Source organism: Phalacrocorax aristotelis, chromosome 9 (assembly GCF_949628215.1).
Source record: "Phalacrocorax aristotelis chromosome 9, bGulAri2.1, whole genome shotgun sequence".
In the NCBI taxonomy this organism is placed as follows: domain Eukaryota; kingdom Metazoa; phylum Chordata; class Aves; order Suliformes; family Phalacrocoracidae; genus Phalacrocorax; species Phalacrocorax aristotelis.
The window spans coordinates 30,743,083-30,765,795 of NC_134284.1; the positions used below are offsets into that span (position 1 = coordinate 30,743,083).

At 41.1% G+C, this 22,713-nt stretch overlaps 1 protein-coding gene across 2 annotated transcripts in view; it reads left to right on the top strand.

Annotated features, from left to right (window-relative positions):
* Positions 1 to 22,713, top strand: part of KCNH5 (potassium voltage-gated channel subfamily H member 5) — a 172,490-nt gene that overhangs the window by 39,358 nt on the left and 110,419 nt on the right. For both annotated transcript variants that reach the window (XM_075104145.1, XM_075104144.1), the window contains 3 exons: positions 1,221 to 1,336; positions 5,175 to 5,567; positions 22,188 to 22,617. In XM_075104145.1, the coding sequence (XP_074960246.1) occupies positions 1,221 to 1,336; positions 5,175 to 5,567; positions 22,188 to 22,617 (939 nt within the window). The remainder of the gene's footprint in view (positions 1 to 1,220; positions 1,337 to 5,174; positions 5,568 to 22,187; positions 22,618 to 22,713) is intronic.

Consider the following 22,713-nt stretch of genomic DNA (forward strand, 5'->3'; position numbering starts at 1 on the left):
TTCATATTATCTACCCCAGGGCTTCCCTTAAATTTCCAAGTCCCTGACTCCTGTCAGACAACAGGCACTTAAAAATAAACCTAGCTAACATAGAAATGTTGTGTTTCCTTTCTCAGATGTGACATTTCCCCCAGTTTTCACCTACTCAGCATTCAAGCTAAATAAAAGTAAAACCTTCTGCACCCATTCCCTGTCCATTTGTTTGATATTTTATACACACCTGTGTAGTGAAATATCAGGTTATATTTGGCTAAAGTGAATGTTGAGCATCTCCTCCAATGTTCTTGGGGAGGTGTTTCCTTCCTGCAGACATCTGAATTTTCAAGGTGCTACACTGCTTAAACCCCTGGCATTTTCTTTGCTACCGCCAATCTATCTCATCCACGCCAGCTGTCACATTTGCCTGTTTTTCCAGAAGGAATGACTTGATGACATGTCTCTGGGTTAGTGCTGCTGTTGGTAACAAACTCTGATTGCTCATTTCTGAATGGTGCAGAGAAAATTCTCCAGGAGCGGCCCAGTGTGTGGGTCTCAAGCTACCGTTAAGGCAGCTGTTTATCATTAGTGTAACAGCTAAATATATTTCTTAATGCCATTTAAAAGCTAGTGCTTAATCTGTCTTTAAAGTCATAATGATTTTTTTTTCAGTCTGAAGCATTGTTATTGGTGCAGCCCTGAATTTTGCTGAATTTTTTGTTTGGTTTTTTTTTTTTTTTTTTTAAAGTTATAGTTCTGTCCCTGAAGTCTAGTTGGGCCAAGAAACAGTAAAGACTTAAGGATCAGACTTTTGGGGCTGCTCCAGTGGCTTTGAATCAGCAGGAGCCTTTCTGTAGCTGGGCAAGATTTTACTTCAGCAGGATTTGCAGTCTTGGGAAGCCGTCGCATTAAATTCAGTGGCTTAGAATTAGATTTCAGCAGCAGAGTAACTCCCCAGAAGGCTGAAAGCACGATGTAATCCCTCTAACACAATGTCTCCAAAAGGCAGAAGAAAGAACAAGCCAGAGCATTTTGATTTTACTCAGATTTACTCGTGGTTGCCTTGAAGCAGCAGTATTTTTCCTCTGTCGCAAGGTGTTTAAACCCGTAACCTGAAGGTGTTCTGCACAGCAATTTAGAGAAACTGTTGAAGTCTGAGACTTAATATCAGCGAACACAAAGGAGATTTACTAGCGGTGAATGAAGTTTGAGTGCTTCTGACAGGATTGCCTTCTTTCCCGCAGGTTGGACAAAGTTTGCTCGGTTGACGCGGGCCCTGACAAACAGCCGGAGCGTGCTGCAGCAGCTCACGCCGATGAACAAGGCCGAGGTGGTGCACAAACACTCCCGGTTAGCCGAAGTAAGTGGCGCAGACACCAGCCTGCTCCCTTCATAAGGCAGGAAGAGATGGGGGGGATAAAAAACCAAACCTGTTCCTATTTATAAGTAATACTTTTAGGGGAAAATACTTCCCAGCTCTGACTTTTTTTTTTTTCAACCTCTCCTCTGCTCATCCTAAAGCAGCACTATGTGCCAAGCCCCTGTTTCTGGGACAGATCATGCTCTTTTGGTCATGAAAACAGTCTCTGTAGGTTGCTTTTACTTAAATGGCCCTATTTCTGTGCATGCAATTCTCAGTTTGCCAGTTGTTGCTTAACTTGGGGTGCATAGTGTGCTCCTCTGCGTGCTGTCTCATAGTGACACGGAACCAGACTTGATGTCTTTGATGGTCACTTACTCTCCTGGGAAAACGGGAATGTACGATAAACCAGGTACTCCTTTTTGGAAATATCCCTGTCTGGGTCCCTGGGGTTGTACAGGCACACTGACTACACCTATATCTTAACTTTCTTGGCAAGTCCTTCCTGCAGTATTTTGCTCATCGTTTTTTTCTTCAGGACTGATGAAATGAACTCTTTGGCAGGTTGCAAACATCTCCTTAACAGTACAGATGGTGCAACAAGTGAATACCTTCAGGTTAACTGATGAAACAGAGGTACTGCTTTCATCTTCATGTCTGTTGGTAATGAAAAATACATGGGTCAAATATATATGGTCAAAATATATGGGCTACTGAAAATGACAGCCCTAGCCACCTTGTGCCAGAGAGCTTGTCCTGGGTTCAATTCTAAGAGCAGCTTTAAATGGATTTTTGGTTTCCTTTCTGATTTTAGTGGACTTTGATATTAAAAATGCCACTTAAATCAAAATCAGAGTGGAAACCTACAGTTTTCACGTGTTGGCAGAGCGATATTTTCCCTTGAATTATCCCATACCAATAGCTTGGATGACTGCTGTGTTACTCTCACATCTTGCTTTTCTGATTCATGACATTTCAGCATTCTGTAAATTCGGTTATATCCGTTATTGGTTTAGTGTAAAGAAGGGAAGACTGGAGAAGATATGGTAACAATATTGAAATAAGACTAAAGCAGCTGCATAGCATGAGGGAGGAAATTATTCACCAGAACCACTATAGCTAGAGAAAAAGTAATGGCATTAAGTCACAGCAAGGAAGATTTAGATCAGGCAGTAGGAAAAGCTCAGATAAGGGAGAAGGTCGTACCCAGGAATAGGTTGCTTGGAGAGTGAGCGGTCTCCTCTCTTACAAATTGTTTAGAGCTGCAAAATTCTTTCTAGGCAAAGTGCTGTCAGGAACGCAGACTGAGCAGAGGTATGCCATAGCCGTACCGGCCCCATTTTCCATGCTTGTGTCTGAGGAGGAGCGTTATCTGTGCGGTTCATTCCTTGCAGAATGTACTGCCCACCTTTATCAGCTTTAACTGTTATCAGCCATTTTCATTAGTTGTATACAAGAATAATTCAGAGAGCCTGCAATGAATGCAGCTGACTAACAAGATATTGTGTATTCTTCAGTGGTTTAAAATTAAAAATTCATGCAGCATGAAAGAAATAATCATTATAGTTCAGTGGTCTCCACAGCCACTTGCCACCCACTCACCATGTCAAACTCAACATGATATTATGTTAAGAATAATAATTATGCTTTTACAGTATCATGGGAGCTCCTAAGCACTCTGCCACCAGAGGCAGAGGGAACTATCAAGCACATGTTCATCACATGCAGCTTGAGCCCTAAGAATCTTATTATTCCAGCTATAGTGAGGCTGTTTCCAGCTCCTGCCCCAGTGAACAAGACAGCGAACAAACAGGCCTGGAGAAACGAAGGAAAGAAGTCCCAGTCCTGATTTATCATGACAATAAAGTGTTGAGCACGGATGAGTCCAGATTGATAACTGGAGATAATGACCAGATTACGAGTCAAAGCCAAAATGGTATGTTAAATGCAGGGGACAATTCTGGCAGCGAAAGAAGTTTCATGGATTTGCACAAAGGCTGCTGTGAAAAAATTACTATACCGATCATTGCTTTTATTCCAGGGAAGGACCCATGGATCCACCAGCGAGTTCAGTGTGCCGCAGTGCCCAGCTGAACCTTGCACATTCAGTGGTTGTAGGAGTCCTGTTTTGTGACTCTTGTCCTGGTCACTGGGGAAGGGGCACCTGGAAGTTGATGTTTTTATGGGTCTCACAAGGGGTTTGGCATCTGTGAGGGTCTCTGATGAGTGCCATTGGGACCACACTGCTCGGTGTGCGTTGCTGTTCAGCTGGAGCTCAACGCATGGCTGTGTGTTGCACCGAGGCTGGCGTGATACCAGGCTGTTGGCGAGGGGAGCAGCTGTGGTCTCCTGGAGGTCTCTGCTGCACTCTCACAGCTGCCTGCGTAGTGGGTCTAGCAGTTTTCTGGCCAGGGGATAAATTTGTGCAACTCAGCTACCTCTGTAGAAAACAAATGGCTAATAATGTAATAATAAGTTAGTTTTTCATCATACCAGTTTAACTGCCTTTCCTTACAGGTGGTGATTGCTAAATCTGACCTTAGGGAGGGTGGGAACAGGTAGGCAGAAGAAGGTTTGCATCCCATCGGTTTACAGCCTGACATTAGGCCAGACTGGCAGTCTCCTCCAGTGAGAGAGGCTGCTGTTGTTGTCCCTTGGTAATTTCTGAAGAACAAATCTTCAGTAGAGATGGACTTTTACTGTCTGATATTAGTAACAGCTTTCTCACTTCAAAAATAATGCTCTACAGAATTAATGGAGAATTTGTATCTGTGGTACTTGAGTTCATATTCTTAGTTGTTGTGCTGTTTATTCAGAGCCATTTACTCCTCTTCATCAAGGAAGCATCCTGCGTTTGATTATTTTTATACATATGGGACTGCTTTTGTAGTCCAGCTGATATGGTACATCAGCTCCAATATGGGGCAGGTGTAGGACTGAAATGAGTTTTAAAGTTGCAGGAATTATTTATTTTGTCCCATACAGACTTGAGATCCCCAAATGTGAAAGGTGTTATTAGTTCCAAAATACACGTGAATCTTTCACTTGTCAGCGCAGTATGTTGCCACATTGTGCGTTCCTTTGTGCTTTTGTTTCTTGTGTTGGACCAAGATAAGAGGTAATTAGATTAGCTGGGAGGAATGCCTTAAGTGAATTTGGCTTGGTTCCTTTGCAACGTTTCCAGTTTTACAAAAGCGTGCATGCAGGAGATTATCGTCATATGCAAAAAAGAAAAGTAATTACAAGAAATAAAAGAGAACCCACTAGTGATATTGAGCTTGTCAGAGCAACAACTTTCTGAAGAAAATGAGATGGAAGCATGCCAGGGTGTTAGGTCAGAAATTGTGCGCGCAATGCTTCATTTTAGAAGGAGGTCAGCCAGCAAGGCTGAGGTCTGGTTTACCACTGGTAGGGTATTGTTCTGGCTCAACAGTGGTTTAAAAAAGAGGTCAGGCATGAAGGATTAGTCTTGTAACATTTCCAAATGTGAATGAATACTCATGTTCATAACTGCAGAGTTTAAACTGGTGTGGCAGTACCCCCAACCTGTTTATGGAGCCTCTCTGCCCTTGCCATTGGCGTGGTTTCCCCTCAGTCCATCTCCAAAGACCTCCCTTTTTGCAAGAACAGCCTTAGATGCTATGCTGCTCCCATTCACCAAGTGATAGCTGCCTCCGCATATTCTTAATAAATCAGATAATTGAGAAACCTCAGGTTGACTTGCAGTGTTCAATGAACACAGTCCTGTCTTTGTGCTGCTCCTTACAGAACTCCATAAGACCTCTTACTGGGTCATATTAGTTGAAATCAATAACACTTGCTTTTCTGTCTTTTACAGGTTCTCCAGCTGGGATCTGATATTCTTCCTCAGTACAAGCAAGAAGCTCCAAAGACTCCACCACATATTATACTACACTATTGTGCTTTTAAGACCACTTGGGACTGGGTCATCTTAATTCTAACCTTCTACACAGCAATTATGGTTCCGTATAATGTCTCATTCAAGACAAAACAGAACAACATTGCCTGGCTTGTGCTGGACAGTGTCGTGGACGTTATTTTTCTGGTTGACATTGTTTTGAACTTTCATACAACCTTTGTTGGCCCTGGTGGAGAGGTTATATCTGATCCCAAACTCATAAGGATGAACTACCTGAAAACGTGGTTTGTGATTGATCTTCTGTCCTGTTTACCGTATGACATCATCAATGCCTTTGAGAATGTGGATGAGGTAAGTGACTGTAGTCTGCCTCAAAAGGATTGTTTTAATTAGGAATTCATTTAGGAGCATGCTCCCAGGCATCTGGCAGCAATGAGAGGCAACTGAAGCTCTGTGCAAGTATGGCCTTAAACTGCTGGGCTTTACTTACGCGGCACTCCCATGTTGGAGAAGAGGTGTCTTACGATTTCAGTACCATGTGTGGATGTGGTCGTTGATGGATGTGGGTTTTAGAACCACTTGCTTGCCATCCAAAAGCATTGTTGCGCATCCATATCAAAATGGGCTGGACCAGTTGCAATGTCCCCCTGCCACAGCCTCCCTTCCCAGCTCATATGCAGTGGTTGCCTCTAAGCAGTCCTAATCCATTGCAGGACTGATATGGCTTGACATAAATAATCAAAACTCTGTATCTGCTCTGGCTAAAGCTGGTGCCAAATTAGCAACTGACTTATACAAAAGTAGAGAATGCTTCTGAATGAGCATTTTTTAAATCCTGCCCTAGGATTACTTTTTGAACCATGCTGTAATTATCGGGTTTTTGTGATGTCTTTTAAAATGTCTGATTAAGAGAGAGATTTATCTCCATTTTTTTAAACAGTTCTTGAGCTGCTGCTGGAATTTTAGAGACTGTTTGAGGATGCTTAAACGGACGCTGAATTAAAGCTTTTTAACTGCTGAATGTATTAACTTTTATGAAATCGAGCTTGTAGCCTAAGATAATAGAGAAAACAAACAATAACTGTGACAAATAATGCACGCACAGGTCAGTGTAGAGAAAATTCATTATTAAAATGCAACTATAATGGCATTAGGACATGTTTTAATTTTTCTCCAGAGCCTTTTTTCTTTAAGGCCATAAGCAGATAAAGAAGTTTCTGTTCATTTTTTAACATTTTAACAGTTTTTCCTTAGAACACTGATTAGTGGTTGTTTTTTCATTGTTGCTTTTCCTTTTTAATTCTCAAATTCTGCAGTTATAGATCCACACTATATAAAACCTACATTCTTAGTTTTTAATGCAGGCTTTGGTGCAGATTTTGTAGAGCTCCTTTAAAATTCCATCCCCGTCTCTGCGCTGAGTACCATCTTTTGACATTGTTCCATTTTATTTATAGCAAATATGACAGAAGTGATAATACTTGCAGCTTAAATTCAAGATCATATGAGGGCTGCCCGTCTGGAAGCAGGTTGTACAGTCAGGCTGTGGAAGGAGGTGGTATTATCAAGGTTGTAAATATAATACAGCTTTTTAAGATAACCAATTTCAGACTAAGAGGAACCTGATTTTTATAAAATTGTAGCGTTATCTCCAGATTTTTGTACTCTAACATGTAAAACAAACAGAAAATCTCTCTGCCAAAGCAGTACAGGTTTAAATTATGAGCTTAACCTCTAACGTATAGATGGGAAATAAACCATCTGCAATATTTGTGACAGTGAAGAGAATGCACTCTGAGGCACTCTTAAGGTGGAAAACTTTAACCAAACTGTAATAACAATAAGGTATCATGAGCTCTAGTGATCCTGGAGCTGCTATCATTTACCTTCAAACGAATGAAATATCAACTCCTTTTTAATAAGGGAACCAATAGTAACATTTCTTTCTCATGAAATGGTGTGTTATGGCCATGGAGCCTCCAGCAGACATTGGAGTATAATTGCTTATGTACTTGATTTCAAACCCCTCCAACTCCTAGTTTTCCCTAGTGCCTGAAAAGAATTGAAGTGATTTTGAAAACAGGTATGTCAGTAGTCAGTCTTTCCTCCTTGGGTCTACATTTTTCCTTTTCTTTGTCTTCCAGGGCAGATTTTTTTTTGTGTGTGTATGTGTGGTATGTCTTCATTTGTGACATTTAAGTCCTTTGAGCTGGTCGGTGTGTTCTGGGTAGTTGTAGTTATTAATGCTCTTTATCTTCATGTGGCTTTTGACATTTATTTTAACTGGTACTTCTTTTCTGGGATTTAACTTTCTGGCCCACTAGCAGCAGTATGCTCCAACGCTGTTCTTAGGTAAAACATAAGTAAATCAATAAGCTTAATTTGGCAGAAATGTTCTGATAGATTAAAAGGAGAGTATTCCTCATTAGAAGGTGTGTGTTTCCCCCTTAGGCAAGTAGGGGAGAGAAGAATTCTTTTAGCTCTTGATTCTGGTAGGTTTTAGCTCTTTATCTTGGCCCTGGTGTTGGATAAGAGCATTTGTCTTTAGCATTAAAATTGGTGATTGTGCCATTTCCAAAAAAGTTAAGAGAAAATCAGAGCTTAGTGGTAAAGACCTCACAGGCAGGTCCTGGTGCTCTTTTGAGTTCTTGGTATGGTGGTGAAGGATGGACCCAGATCAGAGTGAATAGCCCTAAAAGTCAGCTGAGTGAAAGATGACTTTCCAAATTTTGCTTGTGCGTCCCACCTCTGTCCCTGCTTTTTCCACATAAAGTGTCAAATGCACTTTTGTTAGTTGTTAAGGGATGAGGTGAGTAGGGGGGACACCACTGCAGGCAGGTTCTTTTCCTCCCTAAGGGCAGGTTTCTCATGCATAAAGATGGATACGGCCGAGGAAGTTTAGGTTTGCGTGTCTCCATTGTAGATGTAGACTACTGTGTGTGATATAGGTGCTTGAAGGCTCTCATGCAGAGGCTGCTGAGTCATTGTATAAGATGCCTTATGCGCTTGAGTGCTATTTTATAATGTCAGAATTAAGGAGATAAATTGAAAGATTAAGAAAGGAGTTTAAAAATAGGAAATGTGAATTTTCTTACTGAGGGTTGGAGTTCTTCAAATGCAGTCAGTCTTGACTGGAGTAGGAACACTGTAATTTCCATCATGCACAACATTAGGCCAAAGCTGGAGTCTTGTGCAATTCCCAGCTGAGGCAAACATGACTGCAAATCAAAGTTATTTTATTGCTGAGTGGATGTAGAGCCTCCGTAGAAGGATATGATGAAAAGGATTATGATGCACAAATTAAGAACTGGGGGGGATTAAGATGATTTGAGGCAGAATTAGAGGTGTAGGTTTCCATGCCTGGAGTTACAGAGCCAGGCTGTTCCAGTCTGCTCAGGGGGATTTGGATATTTGACAAGGAGGGGGAAAGGTAAGATAATGAGACAGACAGACGCCTTGCACAGCATAGTGATCTAAACTGATGTGATGGATGAGGTATTAAGTGGCTAAGTAGTATTGAAAGGGTAGGAAAACAAGGTAAAATAGGCTGGAGAAAAATGAGGTAAGAGAGAGGGAAGTGGAATCCTTACTGAGATACGTACTTTATGTAAGAAAATTGGTAGGATGATAGTCCTAGAAATCACAAAAATGCATGGCATGTTTTCTAATTGGGAAATGTCACTTGCACTGAAATACATTCTGGCTAAACCAAAGCCATACAGAAAACCTTTCACAGAATCACAGAATGGTGGGGGTTGGAAGGGACCTCTGGAGATCACCTCGTCCAACCCCCTGCTTGAGCAGGCACACCCAGAGCAGGGGGCACAGGACCGCGTCCAGGTGGGGTGTGAATGTCTCCAGGGAAGGGACTCCACACCCTCCCTGGGCAGCCTGTGCCCCTGCTCTGGCACCCGCACAGGGAAGGGGTTTTTTCTCATGTTGAGGTGGAACTTGCTGTGTTCCAGCTTGTGCCCATCGCCCCTTGTCCTGTCGTTGGGCACCACTGAAAAGAGCCTAGTCCCATCATCCTGACACCCACCCTTTAGATATTTATAGGTATTGATGAGATCCCCCCTCAGTCTTCTCTTCTCCAGGCTGAACAAACCCAAGTCTCTCAGCCTTTCCTCATAAGGGAGGTGCTCCAGTCCCCTGATCATCTTGGTAGCTCTCTGCTGGACTTGCTCAAGCAGTTCCACATCCTTCTTAAACCGGGGGGCCCAGAACTGGACACGGTACTCCAAATGTGGTCTCACTAGGCCAGAGTAGAGGGGGAGGATAACCTCCCTCGCCCTGCTGGCCACTCTCCTTTTAATGCACCCCAGGATACCATTGGCCTTCTTGGCCACAAGGGCACATTGTTGTTGCATGGTCACCTTCCTGTCCACCAGCACTCCCAGGTCCTGCTCAACAGAGCTGCTTTCCAGTAGTTCAGCCCCCAGCCTGTACTGGAGCCTGGGGTTGTTCCTCCCCAGGGGCAGCACCTTGCACTTGCTCGTGTTGAATTTCATCAGGTTTCATATACAGAAGTGTGAGAAGGGACACTATAAAACACCCTGAGGAATCCAGCTAATTTTCAAGGTATGAACCAGAATGGAGGGTGTGAGCTCAGAGTCTGTGAACCTAGGCTGATTGTTTTGTTTGTTTGTTTGTTTTTTGTAAAGTAAGAGCATTCTCTGAAACTTCAGATTTAGTCCAAAAGTGCATGTGTCTGTCTGCCTGTCTCTTCTTTTTAATTAAAAAAATAAAGAAAAAAAGTTTGGAGTGATGGGGGATACAGTGTTTGGATACAGATTTTGGGCACGTGAAATTCCTGTTGTGAAATTTGGCTGTGACATGTTAGTGACTGGAAGTTTGATTTTTGTCTTGGAGTTACATGAAGCGATTCTTATTTTTTCCCTGAGTACTTAGCTGTATGTAACAGCTCTTTCCATTGGTGTATGCACCGTCACTTATACATCTAAAATCACGACTCCCTACTTTTGAAGCTAGAGAATTATGTTACCTTGAGGCTTAGCCTTTACATGTGTTCTGCCTGCTAGAGAGAGGTAAATATCCAACCTTTCTGTCAGTCTGGGCTACCAGAAGTTTGTTCATAGTACAGGAGCCATCGATTCCATACAAGTCATAATTATCAGAGTCACACTGTGCTGAAATTGTCAACAGATGGGTTTACAGTGTGCCTGAGGATGCTGATCCCATTGCTTGTTCAGATATGGTCAAACCATGCTACAACTCCCTTTGGGACGAAATGCATGGACTTACATCCCAGGGAAACCAGGATATTGTGAAGGTGCTTGGCTCTTGTCCCTACATGGAGCCATGCAATTGGGAGACTACCTGGAGCTGGATCCTTCCTTCCTTCCTCAGGTACCCACAGTCAGGTACAGGCACGCTGATAAGGTGCTGATGAGGCTGCATTTGAGCTTCTGTAAATTAGTATATAGAATAAATATTCCTAAGACTAGGTGGATGGACAAGCTTTTGGCCAAATAGAAAATGCTTTAAAAAATTAAGTGTTAAATACAGATGAAAAAGCCCCCTTTGATCTTTCGAAAAATATTGGTGTCTTTTTTTTTTTTTTCTTCTTTTCTGGGATTTTTCATTGAGATTAATGAATTTCTGAGTTCGCAATGAAACGAAACCCAGAAGCCAGAAACGTGGTCCTAAAATGACATGGCACATATTGTGAAGAATGGGCCCAGATGTCAGGATGGTACATAGAGATAGCCAAATAGATGGTTTTCAAATGAGTTGTATAAAAGATCATTCTTTCTGCAAAAGTTACTTTTTATGAGCCAATGGCTGGAATTGAAAGCAGACAAATTTAAATGACCTAAAACTCTGAAGTTTTATGTCTGTTGTTTAATAATGTAAGACTATGTGACCCAATGGCCTTTAAAATTTAGTGATCTGTGCAGGACATATTAAGGCTTGGAATCCTTGTAATTATAATCTTCTTTTAATTACTATTATTGATCTGCTTCAGCGGTAGCAGGAACTTCTTTGTATCGCTGCAATTAATAGCAACTAGAATAGCAATGTATGTAAATTGAAAGCAAATAAAAGCTGATACAACTAGTTTAGCCACAAACACATCTGCAGTGCTTTAGAGCAAGCATTCCCTTTTTGGGAGATATTTGAAGAAGGATTTATGAACCCCAGTCTGAGTGGCGTGTGCAAGATGAAGATAAATCAGTGTGTTTCAAGAATGTGGCTTTGACTCTGAAGTCTATGACTAGCTACCTTTCTTAAATCTAGGTGGCTGACATGGAGAAAATAGTTCCCAGAACTAAATCCCTGCTGCAGCCAAGTGTTAAACTATGATGAAAGCTCCTAGCAACGTAACAACAGACGCACTAATCCTGGGACCTGACATTTCCCCCTTTGTTGTGCAGTCAGAAGACAATTAAATGTGAAGAATACTGTCATCCTGCTGTAGTGTGTAGAAAAATGCAATATAATAGTACAATGACTTGGTTACGGTGTCCAAATATTAATGTATCCACCTTAGACATATATTATATAGATGGTCAACCATATTCACCTGTCGCTTTTTCACCCCTATCACTGCTATTACACTTAGCTGTAGAATTGCACCATGTCTCTCTAGTTTATATTCAAGCTAAGGTTTTATTCAAGTTCTGCCACTGTTTAATTACCAGCTTTTTTAATGCTATACCAGGTCTGAGATATTTCTGCGGGTTCCGCTGTGGAGAAATATGGTTGTCATCTTGATATGAGGGGCAACTCGTGAAAGGAAGAGCCTGAATCAGAGTCAATGCAGGGGGTGGCGGGAGGGCAGGCAGGGTTGTCCCACGAGATAGAAGTGACCTGGTGGCCTCATGCTGCACCACTCTGATGTGGATTATGGCATACTGAACTTTAATTATATGTCTCAGTGGGTTGGGTTGCTTTTTTGTTCGTTTTTTTTGGTTGGTTGGTTGGTTTTTAATGTGTTGTATATGTTACTGGGAAGCAGATGTTGGGTACAAGCCATTTAAATAAAATCTTCAGTCAGAGCCATATTAAGTGATGCAGAGTCCACCTGCGGCAAATTGTGTGTGGAGTACTTTCAAGGGAAGCTTTGAGTCCTGATCCTTCGCTTGCAAAGGAGGGGAAGGCTTACAAAGGATGTGAGGCAAATTAAATAATCCGGTCAGATACTCGCTGGGAGTATAATGCTGATGGGAGTAGCGCAAATCCACACTACTGACATTGCTGCACACAGTTGTCAATGGGAGGAAAAGAGTTGCAGACTTAGGGATAGGCAGTTGCTCTGCATGAAATGGACCGAAGGTACAGCCTTGGAGAAACTAACTGTGTGGCTAATATCAGAATTAGCAGAGTTTTACTAGCGAGACAGCCTTGTGACTTGGTGTGAGTCTTTATTTTGTCCAGCACTGGGTTGGGGTTCCTGTCTGCTCCTTGGCGTCAGGGATATGTGTAGTTTGAGAAGTACTTGCAGAAACATTGCAGCTCAGGTTACTCTCTCCAGATATTTCTTTTGTTTTTATTCCTAAATTGGCATAGGAAATCTGTAGTTTGTTCCTGGCATTAAACTATCAGCTAAGTTCACTCAGAAGCTGTCCCAACTGATGTGACACACCTTCACCTCTCTCCCATTTCATCCTCTGTCCTCTTTCCCTAAGAAAGTGAAAATTATCAGATTTTATGATATCATCCTCTCTTTTCCCCGGTTGGGCACACTGGTGCACTAACGAATAAATAGTGCAAGATGCCACATCCCCCTTAACTTGAATCTATAAGGAATGTTTTGAAATCGGCCTTCTTTTTATAACCTCAGTTATTCACTCTTTGAAATGTATTACATTATATAGTTGTGCCATAAACAATTCACTAGAAGTTTATTTATAATGTTATAGCTTATTGACATTTGTGTTAGGGGGGGAAAAAATGAAAAGCTCCCCTATCCTCCTGGAAAAAGAAGATAAATCTCAAACAATAAATATAGAGGTACTTTCAGACTACATGAGAGAACCCACTTGCTGTCATTTGCTGTAAGGACTCGATTTTGTGCTCACTGCAGCCACTACTCCCATTGCTACCAATGCAGAGCCAAGTACTAAATGTGCCCTGCTTGTAACTGGACCCAGGGTCTAGATAGCTTGCGCAGAAGCAAAGCCCCTTACTCCCATGTGGATTTACATAATTGAATGCAACCCTAAATTCAGTTCATAAAATGGTGATAAATCAGAAATGTTGCCTTTTTATTTTTCTCATTCCAGCATTTTGGTTTGTAACTATGCAACTTTATTACATTAATTGTTTACCTAAAAGAAGGGTTTGTGAGATATGTTGGAATATTTATTTTTAACATTAATTCCAGTAGAAAAGCATTAAGAGCTAACCAGGGATTTTTGAGCTAAGCTCTATTTAAGTAGCTAAGCTCAAAAATTTCTTTTGGGAATGATTTGCTCGTTAAATTTTAAACAGCCTAAACGTCCTCCTGGATACTCCTCCTGCACTGCACAAAATAGTACCTTCTGGACATGTGCCTGCGGGCTCACCTGCTCGTGTTGGCAAGACTCACCGTTTCATTTGTTCCCAAAATCTGTAGACGCTTTGTTTTCTTTTACATTTTGTACCATCATGTAACAACTGCTGGGTGAAGACTGCCCAAAGTTTACAAAAATGGTGCCTTTTTCAATGCTTCGATACACCTTGACTTTACAGAATCAGCTAAGTGATCAATTTGGGTGACTATTTTTTGTGTGTAATTACTTCTGGTGAGGAAAAGGTAATGAAAGCTGTGCCCATATTTCTTTAAATAAAGTATTCGGACTGTATTTCAGAACTAAGCATGGGGTTTGTCTGATGAAACACAGGGCCATGTACAGTCCACAGGCACGTTTAGGGTATGGTTTCTCATTTTCTAAGATGCATCTCCAAAATAAGTCTGAGGAGTCACCCTGCCCTAAAATTCTTATTTCTTACCATTGACTGTAATGACACGTTAGAGTGACTAGCTCAGATGCAGACCCCTCCACGGTATAGTTTAGGTTGACATAAGATGCATCCTCTCCTTGAGACTATATTTGCCTCACTTCAACTTTTCAAAGGATGAAAACAAAAGCAGAAAAAAACAATAGGGGTAAAACTCACAGGGACCTTTTGAGTCACCGAGTCATTGGCTTTGGTGGGCAGGTTCATTATATCACCTTTCCCACAAACTGGTCAAAATCCACCTTAACTCATGATGTCTGCAGATCTGTCTTAAATTGCAGCCTGTGCATTTGTCCCCATGCCAGCCTTCTTGGTTAAATATTTCTTTTCCTTCCTTCATGTTTATCTTCTCAATGTGCTTAGAAAGAAGAGTCATCCCCTCTCCCCCTGCATAAATACTCCTATTTTCCTTTCCTTAATCTAAACAAACTGATTTTGTCTAGAAACCTCATTTGTGAAATTTTATGAAAATTTCTTGGCCTCTTTCTGCATGGAGTTAAGTTTGAATACGTTTCCTTAGGGCAGAGCTGTACATATTACTCGAGGCAGAGAATTCATCTTCACTTTGTATCTGGGGTTTGGCTTTCCTCTTGATGGTGGAAACACTCAACTGCTCCATCCTGGCACTGGATTAACCTCTTCTGTGAGTGCAACCACTGATTGCTCTGGGTCACTGTGGGATTAACCCATATACCCAAATATTTCTTTTTCTCATTAATCTTCAGCTAAGATCTTTGTAGTTGTGGAAATTTTTGTTAATTTGCCCTGTAATGGATGCCTTGAGACTCTGCACTGTTAAGCTTTCTCACGTTTTCCTTTATTCCCACCCGGTTGTTCTAAGCACTGACAGTGTGTTCTGAAGGTGTGCCATCACCAGGTTTTGTGACCCTATAATATTTTTGCTTACTTCATTAAGAAACCAATGGAATCACCGAGAATCACCGCTTGTAACCCGTGCTAGACTTCCTTTTGATGGTTTCCATTTTGCCATCCTTTTCACAAGCTCCTCAGTCACCTTAGAGTCCCAGTTGTGCTCCCTGTTTTCTCTGTGTTTTCTACTTCACCCCTTGCACAACTGAAATACTGCATTTCTTTTATTTGGAAAATGGGGTGTGTTATCAGAGAAAGCTATCAGGAAAACTTGGCTAGATCCCAGCTAGCCTAAGCTTAGCAGACCTGTTGCTGCACTGATTGCATTTTGATTTATCTCAATGTTTCTAATTACACCTCCCCTTAACATTTGTTCAGGTAATATATCTGTTTATTTCCTCCTTGATGCATTAGGTTTTGTGGAAAACATGAACATCATCTTTGAAAACTAAAGCTAAGAATTAAATTATTTTTTAGACCAAGCTTGGATTATTTTTCCTTCATCGCAGCTTGATAACTTCTGTTTTTCTTTTTTTTCATTTATACCCTCTAAGGTGTAGCTTTCTGTTGATCAATTTTTTTTATTTCTTATATATTGCCAGTTCTCTGTTTCTCTTTTCTTCCTTTGGGTGAATACTTACACATTTATAAATGATGCTCATCTTTACAAGTTTTTCCTCTGCTTTGAGATACAACTTCAGGATATTTTGTACCTTTTGACATAAGGATGTTCCAGGTGTCCTCTGCTGCCATGTGTCTGACTCTCGTATCTCTCACAGTCCAGTTGTCTTCTCTTATTATTGTCTATAGTTCAATATACTATCATTTATAATTTATCAGCTCTTGCTTTTTTGAGATCAAGAACCCAGTCCAGTTTACTTTGATTGTTCATTTTTTTTTTTATGAACTGATTCAATTCCTTCTTTAATCCAGTGGGTCTTCTGCAAAATCCTATCAGAACCAAATGTAGTGTAGCATCACTTTCTGTGGAGTAATTGGCTATTGAGTGAAGAAATAAGCATGCTATTGCATCTGCAGAGAATCTCAGCCTACTGTTATTAATAGCGTTTATTCTCCAAGCTCATATCAAGAAAGATATAAGTGTCACATTGTGAAGCAGTGCTCCATAATACATATCTCGGTAATAACATAATACAGGTTTGGATGCTGCCCAGATCCAGGCTATCCAGATTTCTAAGGATGAGTTTAATTTCTCCTCGTGTAAGCTGTGTAAGTGATAGGCTTCAGCCTCTTTGTATTCAGTGGGAGGGGAGAGAGACAGCTCCAGGAGGTGATTCATCCCATCCTTGGCTGTCTGAGATGGATTGGGTGAATCACTGTTCTGACATGCCTCTCTCTTCACTCACCAGGGAGGAAAGCTGGACAAGTCACACAGACTGGATGGTTGGCCGTTAGGTTGCAGCATTGTATGACATGAAACCCACCCCAGGAGGGTGGTTAGAGCTCGGTCATGGTGTGGCTGTGGCTTGTGCAGGAGTGCTTGAGCTTAGCTGATATGAAACCATTTTGCTCTTGCATGGAGATAAAGAGCTCAGCCTAGGCTGCAAACTCCTCAGAGGATTTGATCACTTTAATGGCTAGTTTTGCTGAATGCATGTTTCTGTAATTGCTTGCATCTAGCAACTCTAAGCATATTAGCTTAAATTTAGCTTAAGACGGTCTGTATATACTGCAGTGACACCTTTGACTGCAGTGTCAACATGCCCTACAGCATTTCTTAGAAGGGTTCCCAGCTCTGGTCCTTGGCCACTCCATAAATTCTTCAAAGCCACAACATGCTGAACATCAAACCATAGGGAAAAGCGCTTCATTTTTTTCCTCTGACATTTTCTGAGACAGTGTTTTCTGTTAAATGATGCAGTACCAATCCCCATTTTCAGAGCCAGGAGGATTTCAGTTTTAGAACCCATTTAAAATGCATGTTTCATTTTTTTTTGTTGCTGTTGCATATGTGCTCACAGCTAACAACAAATAAATAAAAAATCATGGAGTGAAATCTAATCGAAAAAGTGCCTAGAGTTAAAAACACATTTTTCCCTAATAGAAAAAAAAATTATGCATGAATTTACAATTTCAGCATACTGGGATTTAATTTTGAGGCTTAAGCAGATCTTAGTATATTTAGATGGTAGAAACTATGGCTGGTTTTGTTTTTATTTTACTTTTTAAAACCTTTATGCAATAATGTCCTTCTGCAGAAAAGACTTATTAGATTAGCAAATAACCAGCTGAGTAAATCTTTTACATCTTTTACAAAGATACAGCTCTGCTATTCTGTTGCTCCTTTAGTGTAGAACAGACTCCACTTTCTCGCTCCTGGCTTTGGAGGACATCTCTGGCACTCATACTAACTTGAATGATTTCCTGCATTTGTTAACCCTCATTTTCCTTCGGTGACAATGTTCCCTTTATCCTCTTGCATGCTTGGCTCTCAGCCCCTGTATAACATGACTTTGACAGCTTCATCCTTCCTATTGCCTGGCTGATCAGGGATTCCTTACGTGCAAGAGAACTTAGCTCCCTGTTCCTGCTTGAGGTGCAGAGGCCTGTTCCCACGGTGCGTATTGCAATTGCAGAAAACATCTTTGTCAGCCTTGTGGTCAGAAAAGTTTAATCAGACACACAGCTTAGACACTTCTTTCATCCTGGAAGACTGAAGTTTGACAATGTGGTAACATCTAGGATCTGAAATGGCAAGATTCAGGTAATTTTAATAGGAAGGTGTGGTTGCTCTGCATTTCTGACTGAGTGCTGTCATCACTTGTGCCTCCACTATCAAACTGAATTTCCTTTCTTAGTATATCAAGAGAATTTGAGAACACAGACTTTGCAAGGTGCTTATGTCAATAAACTTGGGCTTTGTTTAATCATTAATGGCTAATTTAATTCGAAAGTTGAACATCCATTCCTCAAAAATGTCTTTCTGGATAAAATTGACATTGTCTGCATCCTTTGTGGTGGCTTCAGCTGTCTGCTAAATAGAAACGGTAGTACAGAAGGGGCTGGTTCAGAGCCTCTCCTGATCCAATGGCCTTAGAAGTCACTCGGAAAATCTCCTGTGACTCACACCTGTAATGCTTAAGTCGATGATGTGTTTCGGGTAGGCATTTGGTTCCAAACTTGACAAAATGCAATTCTGGAGTAGGTGGTTTCCAGTTAAAAAATTTCTACAGCTGAATGATTGAAGATGAGCATGCTGAATGTAAGACATTAGTCAAAACCTCAAGGGGCAGGACTGGATGGTTCATAGCATAGCAAGATACTCTCAGTCAGAGAACATAGACCAGCAGATATAGAAGACAATTGGCCCAGTTGACTAAACACGGCAATAACTGACAAATGCTCCTCCCAGGAGGTTGGATCTTCACTACCAAACATGCATTATTTACACAATGCTAGTGCCAAATGGGATTACATACTCCATTCAAGATTGAGTTTACAACCTTGAGTGCTGAGGTTACTTCAGTTAAAGCAGATGCTCATCCTTTAGTAGAGGGGTTTCCAAAATATTCATTATGGAGCATAAATACAGTTAACTGATTGCTGACTGCCTTTGATTTAATTTTTCTTTTCAGTTTAGAACACTGAATTTCTTAATTTCCTAAACTTAATTTAAGGGAGTTAGTCTTTCACATAATTTCCACCAAAAAAATCATTATTGGATCTTAGGCAGAGCTTTGTGTATTAACAATTGTGCATTTATTGACAGGCATTTTTTTAAAGTATAAACGTACCTGCTTGACCCAACCCAGTACTTAAACAGTATGATGCGTCACATGGTCATTTAGTATGTGCATAATTGCTCTTCCCTAGGTAGTGTTTATATTTTGCAAGATTAGAAGTGAACTGTGAATGCTCAATAAATATATCTCTGATTTTTTTGGTCTTAAAGTAGTGGGTCAGACTGAACTGGTTTTAAGACTTACAGTAAAACTTACTGAAATGAATTACTCTTTGGAAAGAATACATTCCAATGTCAGCTAAAATGGAACATTTCTCTTTGGTTTATACATGAGAGATGTGATTGATATCTGTGCTTAGGAAGAAAAAATAATCACAGCACAAACTTTCTACCAGACTTTGAAATGAGTGTGCTATTTTTGTTAGTTGTACAACTGCTAAACTGTCCACATAACTTAGAGAGAGAAGGTGTAGAATCATAGAATCGTTTAGGTTGGAAAAATCCTTAAGATTGTCAAGTCCAACCGTAAGCCTAATAGTGCCAAGCCCATCACCAAACCATATCCCTAAGCACCACATCTACACATCTTTTAAATACCTCCGGGGTGGCGACTCAACCACCTCCCTGGGCAGCCTGTTCCAATGCTTGACAACCCTTTTGGTGAAGAAGTTTTTCATAATATCCAATCTAAACCTCCTCTGGTGCAACCTGAGGCCATCTCCTCTTGTCCTATCACTTGTCTCTTGGGAGAGGAGACCAACACCCACCTCACCACAACCTCCTTTCAGGTAGTTGTAGAGAGTAATAAGATCTCCCCTCAGATTCCTCTTCTCCAGGCTGAACAACCCCAGATCTCTCAGCTGCTCCTCATCACACACTCTAGACCCATCTCTGTTGCCCTTCTTTGGACACACTCCAGCACTTCAATGTCTTTCTTGCAGTGAGAGAACACACCCTTTGAGGTGCAGCTTCACCAGTGCTGGGTACAGGGGCATGATCACTGCCCTGCTCCTGCTGGCCTCGCTATTACTGATACAAGCCAGGATGCTGTTGGCCTTCTTGGCCACCTGGGCACACTGCTGGCTCATGTTCAGCCGGCTGTCAACCAATACTTCCAGGTCCTTTTGCTCCAGGCATCTTTCCAGCCACTCATCCCCAAACCTGTAGCATTGCATGGGGTTGTTGTGAGTGCCATGTATATGTAATATGGATCCATATGTAATATGGATGGAGGATGGAGTGTCAGACTGTAAACTCTCCTAATCAAGGGTGACGCTCAGTTTGGGTTTGTGCAGTAGAAAGTGCAGTGTAAGCCTTGCCACTGGGATGAACTTGAAACTACTGGGTGCAAAAGGGGGCTCCCAAGTTTAGATTCCAGGTCGTTAGCTCCTTCTGTAATCTTGGTAATGAATGGTGACTCTGTAGGTAAAATGGAAATAATGCATATCTCCTTGACCAACGCAATAGAACCCGATCCTACAGAAGAACACCCTGCTGTTTTCTCCCTCTGATTTCACAGCAAGTTGTAAACTTTCAGAATCAGGGTGAATTCACTGAAACACACTGCAGATTAGTTTTGTGAATCACACTATTAAACTACTCTGTAGTTTTCTTTTTTAATGTAGATATTGTTTCTGTGGGCTGTGACTGTCATTCAGCCCATTGGCCCCAGTCTGTCGTGTAATGAATGTTGCAAGGGACTTCCCAGTTTATTGGACAAGCTGGCTGTTCGGAGTGCCTCACAGACATATATCCCAAAGCAAATAAGTAGTTATATATTTAGATAGAAGTAAGAATGATAAACTAGATATGTGCCTCCTGTAAATGCACAATACAGAAATCAAAATGGTAAAATTCCACTTCCCTCCATGGTATTAGTCATCATGAGAGCTTGAATGCAAATATAGAACTTCAATTTATTAAGGATTTGGGGATCTGAAACAAATTCCAACAGGATTTGAACAGCATACAAGAAGTTTGCTGAACAGATTACATCTAGAAATATCAGATGTATGTTACTCTTCAAACGTTAGTTGTGAAAAGAAACAGAGGTGCAAAAGAGATTAATGTTTTTCTGGTATGGAAAACTCCAGAAGCACCAGTCTTTTACTGTTTGATAATATAATTAGCTAGTGTTTTGACTAGACTGATTTGATAATGATGCACAGAAGAGGGCAATTTAATCTTGGCACAGTAACTAGGAATGTTTGCCTCATTGCTTTCTGTGTCTTAATTTCTACTTTAAATTAAATGTCTTCAGCTTCTGAATGTTTTATTTTAGAAGCCTTCCTTTACAAACCTTCTATTTTGAGCCACTAATTAATTTAATGCTTAAGTTAGGTATATCATGGGATTGCAATACATCAGGAACATATTTTTCTTCTCTTTCTGCATCTATAAAGTCTTATTAAAATACGTTGCAAACCATTCGTGCATTGAGGAGGACATACACGTTTCTTGTTCCCTCTCAGATGCTTCTATTAACTTTGTGATGGTCCCTGTTCTTCTATTCCCTAAATATTTGTCCTTCCATTTGTACTTCATTTGTCTTGTGTGAAAAAATACACTGCACAAACATCTGCTTTAGAAAAACATCTGCAATGTCTGTTGATCGGAAAGGAAATTAACCCTTTGTGCAAAGGCATGTGGTTTTCTTGCCAGTGCCTTGTGCTACGTATTACCCTCACTTGGAAGGGTGATGTGCCCACAGTTGTTAGTTCCATGTTCAGTCAGTGAGACTTCTTATAAATAACAAAATATCCAGAATTATATTAGCTGCGGTGAAGGATAAAATATGAGGAGGAGACTGACGGACTAGGGGAAGTTATCCAGCTACTTGCTGGTGGGCGAGAGGAACAAAAGGCAGATTTTTCTGTAGTTACCCATTCCAATTACTCTCCAACATTTCTCTTGAGCACCTGTTAATGCTGAGTGTTGCTGAAGTAGGTGAACCCCAATTTTGGCCAGAATAGCAATCGTCTGCTTTGATTTAAAAGAATACTGTTCTCTGAGAAGCTTCAAGAAGACTCCACTTGGATGGTGTAGTTCCATCCGTGACAGCTCTTCCACCGCATTTGACCTCCTTGAGGTCAATGCAGCGTCCCCTGTTTCCTTCAAACTGGCAAAGTATCGAATCACTCCTTTTTGTAATAAACATGCCATTTCTCACTTCGGATTCCACAGAACTCTTCTGTTATTTGGAAAGACTGAGCTTGAATGAAGTAATTTATCCACCTAATGAGTGCCAAACTTGATTTACCCTGATGAGGACAAAAGTACTGGAGGGGGAGGAGGGTTTGATCTTGTATTCTGTCATCTGCGGCATGAAAAAATTGTATAGAGAGATTTAAAGCAGATGCAGGAATCGCTGTACAGCATTCTGTGTTAACAAGCAGGATATTTCAGATGAAATAATGATTTTTATTCTTTTCTAGGGGATCAGTAGCCTCTTCAGTTCTCTAAAAGTGGTGCGTCTTCTACGACTTGGTCGAGTTGCCAGGAAGTTGGACCATTACCTGGAATATGGTGCTGCTGTACTGGTACTGTTGGTGTGCGTGTTTGGACTGGTGGCCCACTGGCTAGCCTGCATATGGTACAGCATTGGGGACTACGAAGTTATAGATGAAGTCACTAATACAATCAAAACAGATAGCTGGCTCTACCAATTGGCGCTGAGTATCGGGACACCATATCGATACAACACCACTGGATCAGGGCAGTGGGAAGGAGGACCCAGTAAAGACTCCTTGTACATATCCTCTCTCTACTTTACCATGACAAGCCTTACAACAATAGGATTTGGAAACATAGCACCAACCACTGATGGAGAGAAGATTTTTTCGGTGGCCATGATGATGGTTGGCTGTAAGTAGAATTTGATTTTATTGTGTTTAAGGAAAAGGTGGTTCTATAGCTGGTAGGACGGTTGCATAGCACACTTACTGTAAGCTTTCTTGACAT